The sequence below is a fragment of the Galeopterus variegatus genome, unplaced genomic scaffold, assembly GCF_000696425.1.
Source record: "Galeopterus variegatus unplaced genomic scaffold, G_variegatus-3.0.2 Scaffold292, whole genome shotgun sequence".
In the NCBI taxonomy this organism is placed as follows: domain Eukaryota; kingdom Metazoa; phylum Chordata; class Mammalia; order Dermoptera; family Cynocephalidae; genus Galeopterus; species Galeopterus variegatus.
In genome coordinates this window covers 111,971-131,271 of record NW_007726403.1, presented here as the reverse complement: position 1 = coordinate 131,271, position 19,301 = coordinate 111,971, and the positions used below count along the sequence as shown (strand labels likewise).

At 37.2% G+C, this 19,301-nt stretch overlaps 1 protein-coding gene across 1 annotated transcript in view; it reads left to right on the top strand.

Moving 5' to 3' along the window:
- The window catches only part of RBM33 (RNA binding motif protein 33), a 98,406-nt gene that overhangs the window by 12,260 nt on the left and 66,845 nt on the right, over positions 1-19,301 (top strand). Inside the window, exons 4-5 of the mRNA XM_008567081.1 lie at positions 749-825; positions 2,332-2,641. Coding sequence (XP_008565303.1) covers positions 749-825; positions 2,332-2,641 — 387 coding nt within the window. The remainder of the gene's footprint in view (positions 1-748; positions 826-2,331; positions 2,642-19,301) is intronic.

Sequence of the window (19,301 nt, the reverse complement as noted above, 5' to 3'; positions counted from 1 at the left end):
GAAAAAGAAATAATTTTTTATCTTATTTTTTTTTAAAAAAAAGTAATTTTTACGGGGGGAAAAATGTAATTCCCCCCCCCCCCCCCCCCCCTTTAAATCTAGGACACTGGGATAGATTTTCCCTAACAAAACCTGCAACTCTTGACAGAATCATTAGGGTGCCTCTACTTACTGATATGGTAAGTACATAGTACTATCAAGAATAGGAGTGAGAAACGGAGCTACTAACATTTATTTTCATATGTGATCAGCATTGGAAAAACCAGTTTTATTATAATCCCTTACCATTTTAATTGAGTTATCCAGTTATTTAAAATCTGCTTATTTCTAAAATTACACTTTTTACGTTTAAAAAGTCTGTAGATTTTGGATACTAACAGTGTTAAATTTAGTCATATCTTAAGGAAACTGTTCTTTTTCATGTATGATATGGAAAGATTATTTGTTTGTAAGGTCTAGCAAAAGAAGCTCTTACCTTTTCTTGTATTAGAATTAAAGTAAGTATGATCATTGCACTTGATGCTTTTATACTTACTTGCCTGTGGCATCTAAAAATTAGTCTGGGTGAGGTATTCCAAGCGTGGAATCTCTTGGTTGTCCGCTGGTAATACCAAACTGAGAAAACCTCTGGACGGTAAATGTTTTCATATTGCAAGGTTAGAAATAATCCAATCAATGTAATTTTATATTTTTATAATGAGTTTTTATGCAATTGATACATATTAATTAGATTTCTTATTTTAATTAGAATCAGTCGGATTTGTCAGATGAAGAGCTCAATGATGATCTTTTACAGAGTGATAATGAAGATGAAGAAAATTTCAGGTATTCATTATTAACTCATTAAAAATGTTCTTTAAATTTTTAAGAACTGTTTGTAATTTGTAATAATAATGGAATATAATTGAATAATATATTCTATCTTTAACATGTGATTGCATTCTCAGTGGGGATATCAGTATAACCTTGAGTCAAAGCCATATGTTTTCTGTAAATAGATCAGCTGTTTAAAATCAGTGTAGGTCTTGCATTTAGTGACCTCTGTGAGTTCTGTCAGTGCAGAGAGTTTAGTATGAGAGGCATGTGCTGCTTGTTTAAAGAATTGCTTTCTTTGGATTGAGGGTAGCAGCCTCTGACTCTTCGTGCTGTTGGTTGCAGTGTGATATTGCTGCCTTTGTTTTCCTTTCAGGCAGTTTTCATTCATACCTATTTACTGAATTACCATTTTGGAAATTCTTTTGGACTGTACTTTAGACGGTCTGAATATAATGAGTATCTTTCTGTTGTTGACATGTCATTTATTATTGAGCCATAGATTTGTAACAGGTTTTTTAATATAAAGTAATTTTGATGGGTAAATATATAGTTTTAAGTTATTCTACCAGTTAGATAAATTTCCCAGCTCCATTCCTTGACATCATTATTATATTTTGACCTTTTGAGTTAGGTTGCCCTTGAAATATGTTTCTGGAGTTTTTTTATCCACAGAGTCTTGAAGTCAATGTAGTATAATCAGTTTTTTGTTAGGATTGGGTGCTTAATATGTGTGAACATAGATTTATCTGCACAGTCTTGTATTTGAAGTGTTATCTTGCACCTTATTGTTTGGCATTTAGCTGTTGTAATTTAATAGGTGGGATATGATTTTTTGCAGTTTTAAAACCTCTTTGTTATGTTTCCTAGAAATTAGGAATGATTTTTTAAAGATATTTATGACTAGTATAAATTTTATTTATTTGGACACTGAAATGTATTTTCACACATATCTGTAATATTTCGGTTTTTTTTATTAAACATTAGTGTATAATTTAACCATAGATATAAAAAATGGTTCTTAAAAATTTCAATTTATTTTCTGCTTATAGAATAATAAATACTCCAAAATCTTTGCGAACAGATTCCATCCATTTCATTTTGTTAATTAGAAACCATTTGGTTTCAGTCTTGGACTTTTGCCAGTCAGATCTGCTTCCTCATCTGGTTGATTTGATTCTTTGGTCAGATAACCTGCAGCTAATGATAAGTGGAGGCGCTATATGCACTGAGTCTGTGGTATGGGCTCAGCACAACACATTGAGCTCTGCTCTATGCATTAAGAGTGTATGGCACTGACTCAGTATAGCACATGAAGCTCTTCTGTATTAAGGGTTTATGGCCCAGTGTAGCATATTGACCTTTGTTTTAACTCATTGTTGGAGTAAATGTGCATTTATCAGTAACTGGAATAACTTCACCAGTCATGGTTTAAATATTTGTAATAATTTATATAATGGTTTAGTTTTAAGCTCCACTCTCATTGAGTACCCTTCTCTATATTTTTGTCCTTTCTAGTTCTCAGGGTGTCACAGTTAGTCTGAATACCACATCTGGCATGGTTACATCATTTGAACTGTCTGACAACACTAATGACCAGTCTGGAGAACAGGAATCTGAGTATGAACAAGGAGAGGATGAACTAGTTTATCACAAATCTGATGGATCAGAATTGTATACTCAAGAGTACCCAGAAGGACAGTATGAAGGCCACGATGCTGAGCTGACAGAAGACCAAATAGAATATGTGGAAGAGCCAGAGGAGGAGCACCTTTACAATGATGAAGTGTTAGACATCGAAATCAATGAACCTTTAGATGAATTTACAGTGAGTCTTTTCTCCTTTGTATGGCCAAAGATAACATGGCTTCCCATGCATAGGTTTCTAGACTGATTTGAAATCTATTTACCTCCCTTGGGAGGGAGGGAAATTAGACCTTATTATCACTGTCTGCCAGTTTCTTTATCTGAGCTATGACAAAGTTTGTGTTGACAGCTTGTTTGGCCAGAGGTAATGCTCCTTTGTCATTCTGGAAGGCTGCAAAGAATCGTGACCTTGAGGATTGCACCCTAAGGAAGAAAACAGCTTTGTGTGGTGGAGATACACTGTCAATTGTTAGAAGTACTTAATGCAGAGCTTTTATACAGGCTTTAGAAACGATCTGATAAAGTCCTCCTAAGGTGAAAAGATTATTGACCTGCTAAAGACATCTTTAAGGTGCTAATATTCCAACGTGATTGATGTCCTGTTCATTCATCCGTTTTGTAACTGAGAGCTGTCTAAACCTGAATAAAGAAATTGGAGGTTAGTTTAGGAAATGTCACACATAATTTGTTATCTGTAATCAGGAAGCAAAGATTGTGCTGATTTTTTATTTCAGAAAGATGGTTTTGGTAGGTAGGTTTTTTTTTTTTAAGTTGAACTGTCAAGAAAGAAAAAGTTACTAGTGTAAGATTGCTCATCAGTCTTAACGATTCATCATCAAAAGAGATTTTTTTTTTTTTTTTTTTTTTTTTTTTTTTCTTTCCTTTTTATAAGTTTTTGTTTGTTTGGTTTTTTGTTTTTAAAGGTCAGGAGGAATACTTTTTCTGAGTATGTTGCTTTTTCCTTGCCTTCGTTTTTTCTGAAACTGAGGAGTGTAGTAGTAATGAGTCCAGAGAGACTTCCGCAGTCCATTCAGTACCTCATCTCCAAATTAATCTGATTAAGACACTGTTTTCATCATGTCACTTCCCACCTCAGAAACCTTCAAAGACTCCCTGTGGTTTTTTTTTTTTTTTGTCTTTTGTCTTTTTCCTTGTCCGGCAACGGATCGCAACCCTCAGTGTTGCCCCCGTACCGGACTGGGGACCGGCAACGGGATTGCAACCCTCGGCGTTGCTCCCGCACCTCACTCAGCCAGTGAGCGGGAACCGGTCTGTATGTGGGATCCGAACCCTCGGGCGGGAGCGCCGCCGCGCTTCCCAAGCGGCGCACTATCCAGTGCACCACCGGGCCGGCCCCAAGAGATTTGTTTTTTAAAGTACTTTATGAAATTTGTGAGGGGAGGACGTGACCTCAGGAGTTGCAGTAGAGTGTTGGGGTTTTCAGGAACACTAGGGTCCCATTGAGGTGGAGTGTAAATGGGGCTGCAGGGATGCGGATGGACGCATGCAGAGTTAGGACCCATTTGCAGTAGGAATAGTGCTGCTTTTCTCTGTTTACATCTTCAAAGTACCTTTCCTTTGAGAAAAAAGTTCAAAAATTGCTGAATTTTGGTCATTGATATATACATGAGTAATTCTGAAAGGGATTATTTATGTGGAACCTTAGAATATTTAGTTCCAGTCATGATTGTGTTTATGTTTCTCAATAGCTGGTTTTAAGATTTTATTCTTTTTGAATGCTTGCTCTTTAGTAAATGTAGTAATGAAAAACTGTTTGTAGTTTTGGTAAAAAGAATCAGGTAAAAGTCATCATGGGGGACTTGTTATTTTGATAACCCTTTAATGATTTGTTTTGGTAACTAATCCTTCACTAGTATGGACAGATGCCTTCTGGTTTACTAGTGTATTTATATACTGTCTTAAAGTGGGACGCTAATTTAAAAGCTTTTGAAAAATCAAACCAAGATCTTTCAAGAATATGCCTGTTTATTCTCTACTTATAGTATTTATTATTTTTACTACTCATCAGTGAAAGAAGATGACTGGCTAATTATCTCTGGGGTCCTTTTGCCCCATTAATTCAACAGTTCAGTTCAGTAGGTCTTTACGGATGTCCAAGCACTGAGGATATAAATATCACTAAATCATAAAAATCATAAAACATGAGCCCTGTCTGTGAACTTAGATAGAGTTCAGCGGGACAAATCGCAGTGTGGAAAGTCTTGTTGGAGCAAGCGTGCATGGCTACATAGGAGGGGCCTCTCACTTTGGCTTTTTGTAGAAAGGAAGGAATTTCCCTTTTTTGTATTCCATTGTCCAACTCGAGCTTACGTATAGGCCCTAGTTGTAATAAAATCCAACTTAATTATCCAAAATCTTGTGGTCTAAGATTCAGGTATTGAGAAGAAGAAACTGTGGCCATTTAATTACCCTTCCACATTAAAATGAATTGTTTTTCAGAATTAAAAAAACCTTAAAAAGTTTTTTTTACTTAGAATTTCTGAAAGCATCCAAACGTTTTCACAGAGTTGTAAACTTTAAAGGTGGGGAGAAGTAATTGAATGTCTTTCTGTAAGCAATGTCAGCTCACCTTAATACATCTAGTGTTATAGCCATGGTCATTCTTTCCTTTTTTTATAGTTATCATGATAGCGTCTGAAATGACTGCTTTGGATGGGAAGAGGTACACAAATAAACTATGAAGTACTCCCCTCTTGCTGGGCAGTGGCAGCCTCTTTCACTGTCTTTTGCCGCTGCCACTGATACACAGATTATTTATTTATTCATCATTAGACTAAGGAGCACATGAGTCGACTGTATCCCTGTGTATCCCAGTGGCATTTTAGTTTATCAAATGGTTTATTTAACTTTGGTTCCTTGGCTTAACTAGATTTTGTTAACCTGAACTCTGAAGCCAGAATTGAACTCTGAAATGTGGATCATGAGCATGGTCATTCTGTTGGAGTTCACTCATAAAGTCACATGGAGGGTTTTTGTACATAACTGGGAGTGGAATCATAAAACCACAGAGTTTACAGTTGGAAAGTACACTGTTACCTGTGAAGAAAGGAAGGTGCAAAGACGTTGAAAGAGCAGGTAGCACAACTCTGGTGTTCCTTCCTATTATACTCTGAAGTACAATGATTCTTAAGTTTGTGAATTTTGCTCATTCTGTTCCTGAGAGTGAATTGTGATTTCATTTTAAAACTTTTACTCTTGTGTTAGTAACGAGTCTGTAATGCTTATCATTCAACAAAATATTAGAAAATTGTGGGGTGTCTTATACTTCTAAGTGCAGTCAGTTCATTTAGGGCCTTTAAAATGAACATAGATTGGATTTCTTTTTTCTTTTTTTTAAAAAGATGACCGGTAAGGGGATCTTAACCCTCAACTTGGTATTGTCAGCACCACACTCTCCCAAGTGAGCTAACCAGCCGTCCCTATATAAGGATCTGAACCTGTGGCCTTGGTGTTATCAGCACCACGGTCTCCCAAGTGAGCCACAGGCTGGCCCTTAGATTGGATTTCATAAAACTTTTTTCTGTAAAAACAATTTTAGATTGACAGTTTATGTGAAGGGTGGCAGAGTTTCCCAGTGAGAATCCATTGGTGTAGGGTATACTGTATTGTATATTGGCTGAAATTTTTGGTTAGCATCCTCTGGCCTAATTTGATGTCTGAAGGTTCTGCTACCAGTGGATGATGGGTAATGAGAGGTTTTTTTGATAGGATGCTAACAATTTCTTAGTTCAGATAGTCTTGAGAGGGAGTTTTGGGAACTAAGGTGGTTTGTCACCTTAACTACAGCTGCTTTCTTTGAATGGTATGGATGAGATTGTCATATACAATAAAGTAGGTTGTTAAGTGGTTTACTCTTCGAAGGTTATCTGCCTTATAACTGTTTTACTGTTAAGTTTTAGCAAGTGGCCAGGGATGCTGGGAAGTTCACCTCCACTGAGTAGGATGAGATCTTCTTGTTACTTGTTGATAATGCCAGTTGAAGCCCTCTTTCTTCTGCAGTTGTGGTAGTCTTCTGCCAGCTTGCTTGCTTTGTTTCATATGCCTGCCGGTAGGCCCCTTACTTTTCACAGGAAGCTTGGAATCCTCTCATTCAAGGCGGGGCTTGATAGAGAAACTAAAACCAGCTTGTGATTTTCAGAAAGGTCTGGTGTTGAGTTGAATCACCCATGCTTTTGTTGTCTTACATCGCCATAAAAATGGGAAGAGCTGGGTGTGCGATTTCAGTCCCTTATTGATGCTGAGCACCTCCATGAGGGCATATACACAGTGCCTTTTTAAGATTGCCTTTCATAGTTTTGATTCAAAGAGGAGCTGTTTAACAGGGCTCCTGGAGTGTGAAGCAGAACTCCTTGTCACTGACCTTCATGATTGGGTTAGCATGATGTGCTTTGCTTGTGTTAACACACAGAGGAGGTTGTGTTCTGTTTCTGTGCTTAGTGCTTTGTGCTCAGTCAGGTAATTACCATAGAAAATTTGCTGAAATAATTAAGCATGAATTGTAAAGATGAAAAATGCTTAAAAGAAAAAATACCCAAAAGCTGTATGAGGAAAACTTGCTTTCTCTTCAGTGGCTGTCAGGATGACGAATACTTGCAGGCTTATGGTGGGCACAAGGACTGCAGGAGCTGGAGGGCTGTGTTGCTGAAGAGGAGTTAGATGAGATTACTGGTTCCCAGGGTGCTCCTGAAAATGAGGAGGTGTTTGTTCATCTTTTAAAAAGGGTCAAAAGGTTTGCTGGGGTTTTTTCCCCCCCTTAGTTTTAAAATGAGCATCTTTTAGCATTAATGAAGAGTTGGTTTATCTCTGAACTATGAATGTCCTGAAAACCTGAGCTTTCTAGGCTTCATGGGAAGTGAGCTCTGGTGCGCTGTGACTTCCAGCTAGCGTGTGCCTTTAAGTGTGGGCAGATATCTTTCAAAAACATGATGTATATCATAGTGCTTTGGAAGCAGCACTGTAATTATTTTTAATTAGTTAACATTAGTTAATTTGGACCGTTATTCAAAAAATGCGGTAGGATTCCCTGTGCTTAGATGTTGAAGAAACAAGGGTGAGCCGTCAAGGAACTCATGGCCTGATACAGGGGAGAGAAAAGATGTGAGCAAGTTCCTGTGGGGTGAAAACAGAAGAAGTAAAACCTGCCAAGAGAAACTCAGACACAGTGCTAGGAGCTCACCAGGGGAACCCTGTGGAGAGAGGGGTGGTGATCGACGAGCCTTTGTGGAAGAGGCGAGCCTCTGAAATAGGTCTTGGAAGATGGATGTCAGTGGACTAAGAGAGGTGGGGGAGGTGTAGGGTGAAATTGGTGCTGTTCTTTGATCCCAGTCCTGGCTCCTGTGGGCCAGGCATGTAGGGCACAAAATTATTCTTCAGCCAGAACACTTGTTGACTTGCTTAAACATTTTCCTTAGTGTATTTTCTCAATAATTTTCCTTAATACCTTTTTCCTTCTTTTTGTCCCCAAGAGATCATGAAAACTGATATTTACTGGCTTAGGTCTTTTACTTTAGGTCTTACACCAAGGCTTTAGAAACTCAGTTCATAAAACATTTTATATACCCTTTCTTTTTCCTAATATAAATAATGCTGTGACAGAGTGTATCAGTGTGTGTGCTGTGTACATAACAGAAGCATCTTCTAGTCATATCCTTTCATTCCCCCTAACAGGTTAAATTTCATTTTGTGTGTGTTTGTGTGCTTTCTGTCTCTCTTTCTTTTGAAATAATTTGAAATTTAGAGAAAAGATGGAAGAACAGTACAAAGAACTCTACCGGATTCTCCAGTTGTAGAATGTATTTGGTCAAGGTAACCAAGACAAAGCTTAAAGAAAATATTAAAAGCTCGGGTAGATGAGATTAGGAATGTCTTGTTCACCACCATATTGTGTAGCTCTCTCCCTAGTACAAAGCTATGATGAATCTAGGTCAGACCTGTAAAAGTGTAGTTAAGGCACAGCACGTCTGAGAAAGAAGACATCTGAAATGCTGTTAAAGGAGGGAGGCATCAGACAGAGGGTGCTCTGGAGACTATTTCAGGTGGTAAATAGTTGAGAGTGAACCAAGGAATGTAGTGCCTTTAATTTTGTGTCCTTTTTATTCGTTTGTGTTATTTTGAAACTGAAAAATTCATTTCATTGATTTTTCCCCCCTGTAATTTGTTGCAGTTTTTTAGGTAATATTTTCCTTACTCTTCTGTGATATCATATTGTATTTGTAGCATATTTTAGAATGGGAAAAGGATTTTTAGACTTCAATTTTCAAATGATCTCTGGAGATATAAGCTATTTTATTATAAAGCAGGTAAAGAATAAAGAATGTTAACAAATGTTACCATTGCATAGTTGCGTTCTGGAAGTGACAAGGTATGTGTTTGTAGATCTAGATATTTTGAACTTCAAATCCTGAACTGTATTCGTTAAAATATTAAAACAAAAGTGGGCTACTGTAGAAAAAATGGTAATCTTGACTTCCATTTTCAGTGTCTTCTAGAGGCGGGGAGGGAAGGGAGGGAGAGAAGTAGAGAGGGAGTGGTCTTTGGAGGAACATTAGTGATCAGACCCAGCCTTAAAAAAATGAAGTAGCGTGTGAGTTCATGTGACAGAATACCTCAGACAGACTGAGAAAGGATTAATCGTTCAGGGGGAAGTTAGATCCCTTTCTTATACCAATATGGATCTCAGATTGATTAAAGATTTCAGTGTAAACAAAAACAGTTGTGCATGTGCACACATCCGAAACTGTAAATGTATCGGAAGAAAATGTTTGAATCATGGTGTGTCAGCATTAGGCTTACCTACAAACCAAAAACCCACCAAATACTAGAATGTATTTCTCATAATGTCAAAAAATTTCAGAGGACATTTCGGCTCTGGTATTGGTCTCAACAGGTAATCGGATACCCAGAATTCTTCCAGACTTCTCTTGTACAACTCCCGGGCTGCTGCTCTTGTCATGGTCTATTTTCCAAGCAGTGACTTGCAGGAGATTGAAAGGGATTGTGCCTCCCCTTTACGAGGACATGCGTATACATAGCGTTAACGATACTCTAGTCCCAAGGCTATATATACCTAACAGCAAGGGAAGCTGGCAAATAGTGTTCTAGTTAGGTGACGCCGTGTTCAACTAAAATTGGGGGTTTTATTATTAAGGAGGTGATAGAGAATGAGTAACAGTGGTAACAGATTGTCTCTTCTGCTCTTAAAATTAGGACTTTTAAAGCTGTGTAGCAAAACAGTGATCTGGCTATATGCAAATGCTCCAAAGCACTATAAACAGAGTTCAGCCAAATGACACATATGGGGAAATAGTTGCATATGTATCTAAGAATTAATATATTTAGTATATGAAGTTAGTATATTCAGGATGTAAAGGTTAATATTCAGTATATAGTATGTTCAGTACATACAGATGAGTAGTCCTGTAGAAAAGAGAGTAAAGTAAGGAGGTAATTAAAAAGGAATAAGCAAATGAGCAACATGAAAATATATTCACAAAGTTAAAATTAAAACAAAGTTGAGAGTTTTAACCTATTTTAATATTGGCAAACATCCACATTATTGGTCGGGTGTAGTCTCATGCAGTTGGGAGAGCATTTTAGAAACATTGTCAGAAGACAGTTTTCCATGGGTCCTTCTTGTTTCTGTGTGCTTTGCTAGCCCTTTGTTTCAAAGTATCTTCTCAAGGATTTTTGTGTCACAAACAGCCTTGAAAGATACAGCATATTCCTTGGGATTCAAGGGCAGGCTTGATTATTACTCATTATGACAGATTTGGGTTCCCTTTGCTCGGGGGTTCCTCCTGTAACATAGCCCCCTGTATGTGCAGAGTCACCTGGCCCTCCTTTTCACATGGCCCAGTGGGAGTGGAGCCTTAGGAAACTTGCGCACAATTGCTTCCGCTAGTGATATGAGTAATAAACTGTCCTGGTCTCTGACCAGGATGTTTCTCACATCTTTTATGAGGTGGTGACCGGCTAACTTGTTAGCTTGCGAGAAGAGTAAAATCTTAGACCCTTCACTGTTGTTGACAGTATCAAAAACCGTAAAGTACTTGTCCTTTGACTCAACAGTTCCACTTTAATGAATTTATCCAGAAGAATTAATTAAGATACGTTCAAAGATGCTTGCACCAGGTATTTATTCGCAGCTTTGAAAAAAAATGGAAGCAATTTGAATTGTTACAGAGGATTAAATAAATCACAATCAAATCTTCCAGTGGGATACAGCATACCAGACGGTGCTTTAGATCTCTGTCTGTATTCCATTTAAATGACTTAAACTAAATTCTGAAATACGAATGATACATCTTTTTTTTCATAAATATTCTACTGATGTTTCTGTGTATTTTTTCTAATTGTGGTTTTCAGTGAGTTTTTATATATTCATTTAAAATAATAATTTCTGCAAGTTAGATGAGAGATGCCTTTTTAGCATCAATTCTCTAAGACCCCATTCCTGCTGGGCCATGTGAAGAGGAGGGCCAGCAGACCCTGCACATATAGGGACTGTGTTATGGGAGGAACTCTTGAGCATAGGGAACCCAAACCTGTCATAATGGGCAGTAAGCAAGACTGCCCTTGGATCCCAAGGAACACACTGTATCAGGATACATCGTGAAAAGAGCAAGATGGTAGCTTCCCCTGTAACTGCGTATCTAAATGTATATGTGTACATTTTTTTTTAAAGTCCAGACAAAGATAAAAGTGGTAATAGTGATTACCTCTAGATAGGGGGATTACTTAGTCTTTGTACTCCAGTATTTTCTGACTTTAAAAAGTTTTTGCTATAAGCAAAATAACTTTTATAAGTAGAGAAATATTCTGTTTTCTTTTAAAATATGAAGGAACAGGGAAATATAAGGTGGTTAAAATTTTGACTGTCTAACCTGAAAGGCAGAGAACTGGAGGTCGCATTTGTCTCACTGCTGTGGTTTCTCGTTGCTGTCAGCACTGCCATGAAACTTGCTAAGGATTGTTTTCAGTATGCATGCTCAGAACACAAAGTAAGAGCTCATCCAAGTTAAATATTTTATCTTTTTAATACCATCTGCTAGGAGGTGTATTATTTGCTTTTTTCTTTTAAATTGTATGTACCATAATTTAATTTTAAATTTAGTATTTAAAAATATTTTTTAAAGTCATTAATACATTTACTTTTTTTATTCTTTCATTGATTGTAAGTTTACCTTGTGTTGCTTGTTTTTGTGTTGACTGAAAATTCTTTGTAATGCTGTTAGGACCTTTAATCGTCCTTACTGGAGGCAGATGATGTGCTGGTCTTTTTCCCTAGCAACATATACTCTGGGCTTGTTTTTTTTTTTTCGTTTTTGTCTTTTTTCGTGTCCAGCAACGGATTGCAACCCTCAGTGTCGCGCCCGTACCGGACCGGGACCGGCAACAGGATCGCAACCCTCAGTGTTGCACCCGCACCTCACTCAGCCAGTGAGCGGGAACCGGTCTCTATGTGGGATCCGAACCCTTGGCGGGAGCGCCATCGCGCTCCCAAGCGGCGCACTGTAGCAGTGCACCACCGGGCTGGCCCCTCTGGGCTTGTTTTTTTACAGTAGAATCACTGAATATTAGTCACTCAAAAAGATGACTATTGAGATCTTGTGTGCATAGTACTACTTTAGGTCCTGACAAGTAGACATTGCTTACAATTTTAATACCTTTTGTAGGCATTGGTTTTGGAGATTTGGTTTAGAGATAGATCTATCTTTTTTTTAGAAGTCTAAGTAAATTATATAGTCCTCAGGGAGGAGTAACAGTTATAGTGTGCCGCATACAGCTGTGTGTTTGGTGCCTTCCTAGTTCTTTGACCCATTTTCTTAAAGTAAATGTCTGCAGTGTTGATGAACATCCCGTTATGCTTCGTGGCGTATCGGAGCGTGCCTTGCTCTGGAGTGCTTAAGACAGAAGTAGAGAGCATGTTGCAGTTTTTCAGATGACTTCATTCTAGGAGCAATGTTAAGAATCTGAATTATAGAACTAAAAAATCACCAAATTAATTAATTTTAGTTGGAAAGCCTATTTTAGGTGGCTCCTTTACTGTTCTTGGTTAATACAAAGAAATCACTATACTTGAAACAATTAGATCTCATTATAAAGACTATCAATCCTTTCTAATTATGTGGCCACATTAGTGCCAGTTATGCTGCTGTTTTCTAACATAGTTATAAAGGTTTGTCATTTTAGATAGTTTTGGCATGTACAGAGGAAGAAATGAGAGAAATTTAAAGAAATCTTTGCACTATTTAAAGTACTTTAAAAATTGTAACATTTATATTCAGGGATAGGTACAGAGTAAGTTTTGCTATGTGTATACATCCAAAGATACCGTTCTTCCATTGATAAGGAACAGTTCCATCATCCCAGGAAGTTCCTTATTTCTTTTTATTCAGTTTTGACTCCTCAGAGGCAAACGCCGTTCTTATTTCTGTTACTCTGAGTTAGTCTTTCCTATTCTAGAACTGCATATAAATGTAATCATTCAGTATGTACTCCTGTGTCTACCTTCTTTTGCTGAACATGTGTGTGAAATTCATCCAAGAAATCACATGTATCGATAGTTTATTCCATTTCATGGATATATACCTTATTCATTCTCCTGATGATAGATGTTTGGGTTGTTTCCAGTTATTATGAATAAAGCTACTGTATAGATTATATTACACATCTTTTTGTGGATGAATGTTTTCATTTCTCTTGTTGTTAACTAGTAATGGAATTGCTTAAAGAGGTTAGAGGTATTTTTAATTTGATCAGAAAAAAACTGCCCAATGGTTTTAAAGTGGTTGAAACCATTTTATACTCTCACCAGTGATGTAGGACGGCCCCTATTGTTCCCCCAGCAGTTGATGTTGTCAGTCTCTTCATTTAGTCCTTCTACTGAGTGTGTCATCGTGGTTTTAGTTTGCATTTCTCTGATGACTAAGGTTGAGCACTGTTTCATGTGCTTATTGGACTTTATATATCTTCTTTGGGTCCAGTTTTAGTCTTTTACTTTAAAAAAAAAAGGTTGTTTTATTTTTGTCTCTATATACTGTATGTGGTCTATATATTCTTCATAGAGAAAATATATTGTCTATACATCTGTATTCTACATAGACAATATATCTTCTTTGTAGACTATATATTTGTATATATACTGTGTATTCTAGGTAGAGATAGATAGTTGTCTATATATGTTGGATATCAAGTCTGTTGGCAGATACAGGTATTATGAGTATTTTCTCTGAGTCTGTGGCTTGTGTTTTTATTTTCTTAAATGTAAATGTATCCTTTCATGAGCAGAAAATTTTAAATTTTTATGAAGACCAAGTAATTTTGAGATCTAAGAAATCTTTGCCTAGTCCAGAGTTGCAAAGATAGTGTCCTTTTTTCTTCTGGAAGCTTCATAGTATTAAATAATTTTAGTTTAGGACTGTGATCTATCTCAGCTTATATGTGTGTGTGAAAAACGAGATTCAATTTTTTCCCTATTTATATCTAATTGTTCCATTATTATTTGTTGTAAAGACTTTTCTTTCTTTTTTTTTTTTTTGTCTTTTTCCGTGTCCAGCAACGGATCGCAACCCTCAGTGTTGCCCCCGTACCAGGGACCGGCAACGGGATCGCAACCCTTGGCGTTGCTCCCGCGCCTCGCTCAGCCAGTGAGCGGGAACCGGTCTGTATGTGGGATCCGAACCCTCGGGCGGGAGCGCCGCCGCGCTTCCCAAGCGGCGCACTATCCAGTGCGCAACCGGGCCGGCCCAAGACTTTTCTTTCTTATTGGAGTGTTTTGGTGCTTGTGTTGGGAATCATTGACCATTTAAGTTTAGGTCTCTTTCTGGAATCTCTTTTCTGTTTCATTGATTTGTTTATGTATCCTCATGCTAATGCTGTACAGTCATGATTACTGTAACATGAAATCAAGTAGTGTAAATCCACTAATTTTGTTCTTTCTTTTCAGGATTATTTTGGCTGTTCTTGGTCCTTTGAATTTCTATATAAATTCTGGAATGGACTTGTCAACATCTACTAAAAATCTGGTTGGAATTTTGGTGGAGATTGCATCGTATCTTTAGATCAAATTAGGAAACACTAATTTAATAATCACGTTGCCTGTTAATAAAGACAGTTTTTAAATTTTTCCTTTTCAGTGTGTATCCTTTTATTTTTTTCTTTTGTCTTACTGACCTCCAGCAATATGTAGAATAGAAGCATTGAGGACAGACATTCTTGCCTTGTTTTTGATGTTGGGGGGAAAATGTTCTGTATTTTATCAAGTATGCTAGCTGGAAGTTTTTCGATAAGATTGAGGAAGTTCTTTTCTATTTCTGGTTTGCTGAGATTTTTTTAAAGAAATCAGAAATTGGTATTGAATTTTGTCGATGCTTTTTCTGCATGTATTGAGATAATCATGTGGTTCTTATCCCATATTTTATTATTGGGAATTAAATTAACTTTTAATTCCCAATAATAGACTTTTTAATTGTATTCCAAATTTTATTTCCATTTTGCCAGTTTTCTCCTAAGTGCCCTCTTTCGGTTCCGTGATCCAACTCAGGGCATCATCGTGTTGTCATGTTTTCCCTTTCTCCTCTGTTCTGTGTCAGTTTCTCAGTTTTTCCTTTTATCTCATGACCTTGACAGCCTTGAGAAGTGCTGGCCAGGTATCCTGTAGAATGCCTCCCAGTCTGGATTTGTTTGTCACTTTTCTCATGATTAGACTGAAGTTATGGATTTTTGGAAAGGATACCATAGAGGTGAAGTTCCCTTCTCAGCCCCTTATGCCACATGACATCCCTGGTGAAGTTAACCTTGATCATTTGGGAAAGGCAGTGTCTGCCAGCCCTCCTCATTGTTACTGTCTTTGCCTTTCTTTATTCCACTCTTGGGAAGCAAGTCATGAAATCTAGGCTGCCCTGCAGGAGAGTGGTGGGGAGGTCTTAAGCTACACTTCCTGGAAGAGGAGGGGTATCTACATATATTTGGAATTTTTCTCTAGGTACAATTTATTAAGTTGGCTGATTTTTGAGTGTTAAATCAATCTGGTGTTTCTGGATAAACCCCACTTGGTTGTGTGTATTATCCTTATATTTTGCTGGATTCCAATATGCTTTTATTTTCTAAAGGAAATAGGTATTGCTATTCATGAAGGATATTGGTCTGTAATTTTTTTCTTGTAATTTTTGCACAGTTGTTCAATCTTTCCAACTTAGAAGTTTTCACCGTTGGTGGAATCATATATTTTGATTTGCATTTGATGTAATAAAGAATTATTTTATAAATAAGCATTAAAAACTTGTAGGAACTTTTCATAAGTGGTGTTCTTTATGATTTTCTTTTTTTCTATTTCAGGGAACCACCCATTGTTTCTGTTCAGATTTCGGGATACAATATTGAATTTTCCTTCAACACACTGAAATTTTAGGTTCATTTCAGAATTAGCTGGAGAACTTCAAAATATGTACAAGTCTAGGTCTTAACTCTCCCCTAGATTTTCTCGTATATATAAGGCATAGGTGGACCTCTTTATATTTTAAGTACTTTCATGGTCCTTTTTATATGTACCCTTTATTAAGAATTAAAAGTAAATCTTTCAGGTTTTCAAAGTAAATCAGTAGCTGAAATTCAAACCACTGAGTATTTTTGGCAATGTCGATAATGAAATCAAATATTTACATATATATAAATTCTTATAAAGTGTAATATTTGAATAATTTGATTTTTATGTTGTAACCCAACACTGTCCTTCAATGGAATTCTGCTGTGAGTGGAATGCGAGGTAATATTTGTTAAAAACTATACAGAAGGTCAACATTTTGGCAGATAGGTTAGTTTATTCTGTAAACCATATAGCAAAGGGAGATGCATTTTTTTTAAAGCACTGTGTTTAGAATAAGAGTTAATATAGCAGGGAGTCCTGTTACCAGGAGACCAGGACCTGATGAACCAGGACTGGCCTATATCCATGTGACAATGATGTGAAATTCTGCTTCTTAAATACTGATTTGACAACCTGGGACAATGTGGGAATAATGGGGAAACTTGAATGTGGGTCAGGTAGTTGCTGATCTTAATAGGTAATACTTTTATTTTTTTAGTTTCATATAGATATCCCTGTTATAAAACCCACATCTGTTTTTTACAAGTGCATTTAAAACTGGATGAAAACTATGCCTCTATTTCTCTTTAAATTTGCAAACAAACAAGAAATTAATATGGTAACTCTTTCAACCCATTAAGACATTTGTCTCATCCAATTAAAAAAAAAACAAACCAAAACAGAAAGAAAGTTAGTAACCAGTGTCTGAAAGAATGAGTCCAGCTTAGTGAATGTTGTCAAATGACCTACACTTGAACAGGTGGTATCAGCTGTGCTTCATTGTCAATTCAGGGCTTGCCTGATCTTGATGCAATTCAAGGCTTACCTGGGCCCCAAGACGTGGACCACAAGTTTGCATTCTAAGACAGTTCCATCACTCAAAAAATACCTTGTGCTGTCCCTTTGTAGTCATACCCTCCTGCATTCCTAACCACTAGACAACAGTCTCTTGGAGAATGTCATATAAATGAAATCATTGTAACATATAACCTTTTGACATTGACTTCTTTCACACGGCATAATGTGCCCTTGCGATTTCATTTCAGTTGTGTCAGTAGTTCATTCCTTTTTATTGCCAAGTAGCATTTCATGGTTTGGATGTACCACAGTTTATAAATTTACTCATTGAAGTACATCTAAATGTTTCCAGTTTGGGTGATTCAGAATAGAGCTGTAAACATTTTCCTACAGGTTTTTATTTGAACATCAAGTTATCATTTCTTTAGGGTAAATATCTAGGAATTAAACTGCTAGGTCATAGACTGTAGTTTTTAATTTTTAATTTTTCCCCCCTGTGGGCTGTAGTATTTGTTTCACAGAAATAGTTTTCAATTCATCTTTGCCCTCTTTAGGTATCTTAGATGGAGATTTGGATGCAGAATAAACTTAATTTCAGTACTGTCGTGTTTTACATTAAACTTGTTTGGAAAGTCTTTGAACTGTGATTACAGTTAATAGTTTAGTTAAAAATACTGTTGCAGAATCTTTGCTTTCTTGGTGGTGATTTCTTTTTCTCCTCTGTGGTCTGTGGACCTGTAGTGTTGGCTTCACCTGAGAGCTTATTAGAATGCAGAATTTCAGGTCCCACGGTGGACCTGGTGAGTCAGAATCTGCTTTTTAACAAGATTCCCGTTGATTGGGATATACATTGAATTTGAGAAGTGCTGCTTGAGAGCATTGTGGAAGTAGAGAAGAAACTTTCTAAGGGAGTTGAGCTTTGCTCAATTTGAAAGTGTGGTGCAGCATATACTTAGCAGGGTATGTGTCAGATGTCATTCATTCTGACTTCAGGTGTTCAGTAATTCAGAAATAAAGGTATCAAACCACATTTTGGTACTTTAAAATTCTACATTATACTGAACACCAGAATACTAAAAGGTGATACTGCAATCATTAGGCTTAAAATAAAGGTATAGTATACAGTCATTATTTTAAGGCATTTGAGCTCCTAAAGATGTATTTCCACTAATAGGATCTATAGTAAAGAGTATGTGCATTTGTAGTCAATCTGTTTACGTAGAAAATGTTGAAGAAAGGAAGACTACAAAATGACTTTGTCATTGGAGTTTTTTAATTCTTTTGGTGCATTTTCTAATAAAGTAGTTCATTTTTGTTTCTTTTAAGAGTAAAGAACATTTAAAAATTATAAATCATGAGACCAGTGGGCAAATTTATTCTTTTTTCTTCAAACTTATAAAAAGTAAAATAACCCTCACACTGAGTAGGTAGCTGTCATATCTATGAGACTGACCTGCAGGGAGAAGATCTGTGTCAGAGGAATGCAATTGACACTTGGCAGTTAGAATTGCCCATGGAGAAATTACTTTTAAGTTGGGGTGATGTCAGGGAAAATATTTGTGGGGAATACTGAGATAATAAAATTTAAAGTAAAAGCTGTTTTAGTGTGAAGAAGTGACTAAAGACACTAGTTTTGCTCTTACGATAATCCCAGCCAAATGTTGTGATGCGTTAGCTCTAGACAAAGTGAAGTAGACAGGAGTGGGAGAGATGAAGGGAAGAGTTTGGAGGCTGAAACAGTAAGAATAACAGCAGCAGCAAACCCAGCAGCAAGTTTGCACTGCTTGCCTGGCAGTAAAGGTCCAGGTAGATGGAGTCAGGAATCATGAAATATTGTGCCTGTATAACTGGGAAGTATGATGTTGTCTAATAGACGTTACAAGGTGGGTTATATGCTAATAAGTTCATAAAACTCTAGTGTTAGTTTAATCAATATATTAAACTTTTGCAGTGATCTAGACTAGACTCTGGGCAGTAGGCCCAGCAGGAATTTTTGGGATTTATGTTTGTTCTCTCAGAAATAAGTGTAAGTAGCAGAACTGTGTTGGACTTTGTATATTAACTGTAAGCAGGAATTTGAGCTTTCTCTAACATGAAGTTAACTTTTAATGTTTGAGATTATTTTCTCCTGGAGTCAGTTTAGTATTTCATGTGGCTTTACAATAGGACATTTTTCAGTATTCTTATATCTTTTTTTTTTTTTTTCCTTTTTTTTGTCTTTTTTCGTGTCCGGCAACGGATCACAACCCTCAGTGTCGCGCCCGTACCGGACCAGGACCGGCAACGGGATTGCAACCCTCGGTGTTGCTCCCACACCTCGCTCAGCCAGTGAGCGGGAACCGGTCTGTATGTGGGATCTGAACCCTCGGCGGGAGCGCCCCCGCGCCCCCCAGAGGCGCACCGGAGCCGCGCGCCCCCCCGCCCCCCCCCCCCTCCT